We start from the raw sequence: 6,000 nt of genomic DNA on the forward strand, positions 1-6,000 counted from the left end.
TGTGATATTTCTGGAAGGTTTCGTTTCTTTTTCTTTTTCTTTTCTTCTCCCTTTGAAATAGTTACATTACACAGTCTTGTCAGGCAACAGCTGACATCATGCATCCACATTTTTGTGATGATAAAGTAAGAAATTTCTCTGGGGTGAAAAGAAGTTTGGTTAGTTAATCTTTATAGCATGCTCAGCTGGAGCAACCCCAGCCGACTGGCATCTCTTGTGCTGTTCTCGCACAATGCAGGGATTTCTAAGGGCTGGTGCAACAGGACAGCCTCGTAGCTACTGCAGGGCCTGCGTTGTTTGGGCTGCGAGGTGCGAAGGGCATGCTGCTCGCTTTCGTACACAGGGTTTCACAGTGTTGCTGAAAGGATTCCTTGGCCATTTTAGGGAAGTTACTTCTGGTTATATGGTTTCAGCTGTTTAAAAAATGATAGTCTTCCTCATATAGCACTGGTGAGCTCTCAGATTATTATGAGCTGTGCTTATAGTCCCTGCTGGCCTTTTTGAGGGGTGGAGCTGCTATCGCAGAAATGCTGCTTTCTTCCTTAGCAGTTGTGGTTGAAAACAGTAGTTGCTCTCTGTTTTGTGGTTAATGTCTCCCTTAGTTTAGACTCCTAGGTCCTACAAAATTTCCGTCAACGTTCAGAAAATCGTGCTTCAGTAAGATCTGAATAGCAAATTACCAAGTTTAGCGAAGAGGCAAGAGAATGAATAAGTCCTTGGTATACATGTGGCTGATACATGTTTTTTGGGACATAGAAGCTTGCTGTCACTTGTGCTTGCTTAATTGTTTTACTAAACTGAATTTCAATTTTCCTTCTCCCACCCCCTTCAACTTTAGGAAGCTGAATGATATGTTGTTCCCCCTTTTCCTCAAATAGCTAGTGTCACAATGTTAATTCTCAGTAGTTGCATTTTTCCATGCTTTTTGATGCTCATTCTTGCACAGATTTATGTATGCAAGTGTTAGGTTGCTGGCTCTGTATTTTTGGTTTGTTATAATTTATCTGCCTGCCTTTGGCGATATTTTAGACTGTTGTAAGCTGTGTTCTGAGGCTTTCCCTGTGTAGAGTTGATAGGGGATGTGTGAGAGTAAGCAGCTGATGTCAAAGGCAGCCTCGCTTTTCTGTGTGAAGTGGTGGGCGTACAGCTTGTTGACAGAAAATTGCCTGTGAAGTCCTGCCAAAAGCTTCAGCCGTGGTCTCCATCCTGGAGAATATTGTAACACACCTAAATATTTCCAGAGTGTGCCTGAAATGGGTTTCTGTGTGGCTCTATTTGGAGCACTGGCTTAGCTCCTGTTTTTATTGGTGGTGTAGGGTTTTGTTTGGTTGGTTTTTGTTTGTATTTTCTTCTCGTTCTCTCTGGTAATTTTTCTACAAATCTGTTTGTCAGACAACATGCAAGAGTATCTAATAAATCTCCAAGATGAAGTCTGAACATGCTAGAGTTGTTTTAATCCCACCACAACAGAGTCTCTATCTTTTAAAAATAACTAGGTAGAACAAAACTGTTAATGATATCTAGAAACTAATAAGGAAGGGTCAGCTATTCATGCAAAACTAATGTGCCAAGAGTCACATGAATTGCTGGGAGTCCCTCACCCCACCTTCAGACCCTGATTTTTTTTTATTTATTTTTTTTCCTCCTCCAAGGATGGACAAACTTGCTGTGTACTGTCTTCTTGCAGCTCCTGTAAGAAACACATGAAGTTCACTGTAGATGTTTGCCAGCTAAATTTCAATAATTATTATTTAATAATTGGCATTTTGTTTATTTGGACCCTTTTAATCTTCAGTAGGAAATTGAAGTTGTTCATCTTGTGTTCTGTTTCTTTATGTTTTGTTCCTTTGGGGGCATCCCTTTCCTTACTTAGGAATTTTCCAGGCCMCTTCTTTGCCTGCTCAAGAGTGTGCATTTTCTCTGTGGCAATCACTTCATGAAACAGTGTTTAGGAATCCCTATAATGTTTTTTTTAAAAGCTTTTTTTTCTTTTATGCAGTTTGTTGCAGAAAGGAAGATCAGGCAGGCATGTTACCACTGGGTATTTCCTTGTAGCTCGTTAGAAAGCATTTGTGAGCTGTCAGTTGCCACAGTTCAGTAACCTTTCTTATACAGGTTTATTGGGCCACTACCCAAGCATACTAAAGTATTTTGATAATACAGCATTTGCAAGATTAAATGCATCTTGTATATGGTTTTCTCTTTAGGGTGGATGATGTTCCTCCAGGAATATCACTGCTTCCTGATAACATTCTTCAAGTCCTGAGGCTGCAGCTGCTGCAGTGTGTCCAGAAAATGTCAGATGGCCTAGAAGAGCAGCAGCAAGCTCTGTCACTTTTGCTTGTGAAATTTTTTATCATCCTTTGCAGGTATTTTTTCTGGCTGCTACCTCAACTAAGCTGTTATTTTGTTCAAGAAACCTTGATGCAGTCTGTAGATGTAGATTCTTCTGACATGTATGGTATGATTTGACATGTTCCAGTAGAAAAGAAGAAATGGTACCTGTTGCAATCCTCAAAACAAACAGGGGAAGAAAGAGATAATGGGGAAAAATAGTCATCTTAGCAATAATATTTGCTATGAGAAATGGACTAGAGGGTGATTAGACACCAARTTCTTTGCTGTTACTTAAGATTTATGGATGGGAACTCAAGACATGAGTGTAACAAATACTTTGCAAAGAAAAAGGCAGACTTCAATAAGTGTTGGATATGAAATGATTTTAAAGAGAAATGTCCAGGAAGAACTGTTTCAGATTCTTAGCATAGTTATTCTGTAAACAGCTTAGGAAATTACTTGGAAACTGACTTATTACACTATTAATGCAACTGACTTCCTTCTGAAACATATGATTTATTCTGTGAGTCTGTTTAAGCAGGTAAATAAACTGTTTTGGATTTCTGTTCCACACAATTTCTTCACTTTGATTCCATACTACATTAACAGAGGAAGAGGATAAAATATAACTCTTTTCCTTAGTATTTGAAGAAGCTTTTCCTGAGCCTTTTGGTTCCCCTGAAACAGCAGAAAAAGTTGTAGCAGTGTTTAAGAATCCTAGAAAATTAAACATAAACTGCGTAGTTAGTTGGTGGTAGCTGTGTTGTTGAATTACCAATGTTGTCAGCCTTATTTAATTGCTGAAAAATTCTCCTTACATCATTTAAGTATCTGATTTTTGTGGCTTGTCCTCAAGACTGAGAATTACATGCGAATGCAATTTCTTTGTTACTGTTGATTCATTTAATATTGTAAAACTTCTGTTCCTTGAGGGAATTTAGAATGCTAAACTGCTTATGAGTAACGTGCTTGTTAAAGCTTTAGAAGCTGTTTAGAGCTATGATATCCATCTCCCTGTGATGCTCTAGTAATGTGGGAGAAATGGAAGTCACTGTCTTTATCAGATGCAGTTGTTGAGCTCTCTATTCAAAGTGCCTGGGAATCTGCTTAACCTCTGAAACCCCAAATTCCAGTTAAAATTGGTSTACAGCGCAGAGCCTGGGGTTTTGGCTGTACTTGTGTCTTCCTGTTAGATGAAAACTTGTAGTATTTTACTGTGATAGAAATAAACATTTGAATGCATCTAGTCTTTTGGGGAGTAATTTTGAAATGCTGATACACTTCTGTATCATTTTAAACTGAATGCTGAAACAAACATTGTTTGAACTAGCCTCAAATAGTAGGCTGTGTACATTTCTGTGGTTTTTATGTTGTCTTCACAGAAATTTGGCTAATGTGGAGGAGATCGGGATGTGTTCGTACATTAACCATGTTATCACCATGACCACGTTATACATTCAACAGGTATGTGAAGTTAACAGTTCTTATCTGTTGTATTTCCTGTCTACTATTCCCTGCCCCTGCTTATATGATCCTCTTTTTAAAAAGTGCAGCAGGAGGTGCAAGAGAGTATTTGAGGATCCAAAATTGTTGCTGAGGAGATCAAGATTAACTTTTAACTTTTTGAATTCTTCTGACCACAACTTTTTTTCTTCTCTTCAGTTAAAAAGCAAAACAAAAGAGAAAGAAGTGGCAGATCAGACCCCAATAGAAGAATTTGTAAGACATGCATTGGCTTTTTGTGAAAGTCTCTATGATCCGTATCGAAACTGGAGGCAGCGAATTGCAGGGTATGTGTCAATGAGTACAGAACCATAAACTCTGTTTTTTATGATAACAAAGCATACGTAACAAATTACATAAGGTTTCTGTTTTTTATGATAACAAAGCATACGTAACAAATTACATAAGGTTTCTGACAGAATGATTTTTGCCCCGTGTCAAAATACAATGAAATGTAATTACATAAATGTTCTTTTGCTTTTGCTGTTTTTTCAAGCGTAAAAGTGAGTAGCCTTGAACATGATTTGATAGTGATTTTTTYACTAAATACACATTCTTTAGTATTAATAAAATGCTTACTACCATGATTAATGTCAAAAAGCAGGCACACTTGAAACTGAACTTCRTTGCATGTAAACTTACCAGGATACTGATGTATCCTGTTCCATTTAATGGAAAGCTAATTTCTGAGGGGATTTTGAAAGGTGAAGAGAACAGGGACCCAGGAAATTGGCTTTCTGGAGAAGCTGAACTTCTGTCATTTCACGCACAGGCCTTGTTCTGTGAAGCTGCTAATGATTCATTTTATCTGCTATAACTGACTCTTCAGAGACCTCTTGTTTACTATACGATCTTTTTAATCTACTATGCAATCTTTTTAATGTATGGTTCTCCCTTATTAGCCTCAAATCATTGCACTGACCCTTAAAGGTAGGTGATTTGGTAGGATACAGTTAACATATTCGTTGGCTCTGTGTGTGCAGGCCCTCAAGTTCCTATTTGCTCCTTTCTGCTGTCATTCAGAGCTGCTCTTCCTTTGGTTCCTCTGTTTCTATTAGCACCATTTTAGTGTACACCAAATACTGGATGTGTGTGTGCAAATAACTATGCACACAGAGARACTGCATCTCATGTTACCTAGTCTGGTAAAACCCTAGGTCCATTCTCTCAACTTACATCCTGTGGAGGTGTGCTGCACTTGTGCAGCAAGTTGTTCCTCAGGGCTCTTCAGCATAGAGGCCATATGAGCTGTGGTGGTGTGCCTTGGCTGCCAGATCTCTCTGTAGCTGGAAACCTGTAGCATGCAATAATATTGCATGGGCTGCAGTTCTTGTGAGACTGTCATTAATAACACTTTTTTTTTTTTGTTCCCTTTAACAACTTGAATTGTTATGCACAAAGTGGCATGTAAGGTGCGCAACTTCTGGTCTTTTTGTGCAACATGAGAACTGATCTCTTTCTAGAAGAGAATACAAGTTCACACCACTTTTCATGGCACTCCAACATACTGCTACACTACTTCCAGATTTAGTGTAGGTAATGTCAGCCCATCTCATTGTATCTTAGGTRGTATGTATGTACTCAAAATCATTGAGTTCATGCTCAGGAAAGGTGTAGAAGTTGACAATAAATCAATATAATCACACCACCAAAAACTTATGTTCTTTGGAATTGTCTGGATGTGTCTATTGCAAATTCAAATATCTGCTAATTCAGTCTAGAGTTGAAAACAAAATTAAACCAGAGGGCGTACCAGAAGTTTGGCTGTAGCTGATAAAACATGAAGCTTTTTTCCATTACTTTCTCCTTTTAGAAACTGACCCATTCTTCTAAAGTGATGGAAAAAGGAAGCCAAAAATGGGGCAGGGGGGAAAGGTGGAATTAGGCCAAAAGAAGCTTCTGAAGATAGCAGTTTAAATATTTTGYGTCTTTTGAAAAAATTTTTGACAAAATTTTGAAAAAATGTTTAAAAATGTAGAMTCACTTTTCGCACAGTTGCTTTTGTTGGTTCCTGCCTTTTCCTTCCGCCCCAAGGTACTCATAATAATGTTTTGTGCCTATTTAAAATTGCTTGGTGAAGAAATTTGGCAGGCCAGCTGATGTATTAGTTACAGTAAGCAAGGACTAAATAACAGATTGTTAGCTTTTTTTTTTCTTTTT

General features: G+C 38.1%; 1 protein-coding gene across 1 annotated transcript in view; it reads left to right on the top strand.

Moving 5' to 3' along the window:
- Positions 1-6,000, top strand: part of NBEAL1 (neurobeachin like 1) — a 91,438-nt gene that overhangs the window by 21,896 nt on the left and 63,542 nt on the right. Inside the window, exons 4-6 of the mRNA XM_085299352.1 lie at positions 2,208-2,369; positions 3,720-3,801; positions 4,000-4,127. Of these exons, the coding sequence (XP_085155478.1) occupies positions 2,208-2,369; positions 3,720-3,801; positions 4,000-4,127 (372 nt within the window). The remainder of the gene's footprint in view (positions 1-2,207; positions 2,370-3,719; positions 3,802-3,999; positions 4,128-6,000) is intronic.

Source organism: Rhea americana, unplaced genomic scaffold (genome assembly GCF_003343005.1).
Source record: "Rhea americana isolate MKP2758 unplaced genomic scaffold, rheAme1 scaffold_15, whole genome shotgun sequence".
Lineage (NCBI taxonomy): Eukaryota > Metazoa > Chordata > Aves > Rheiformes > Rheidae > Rhea > Rhea americana.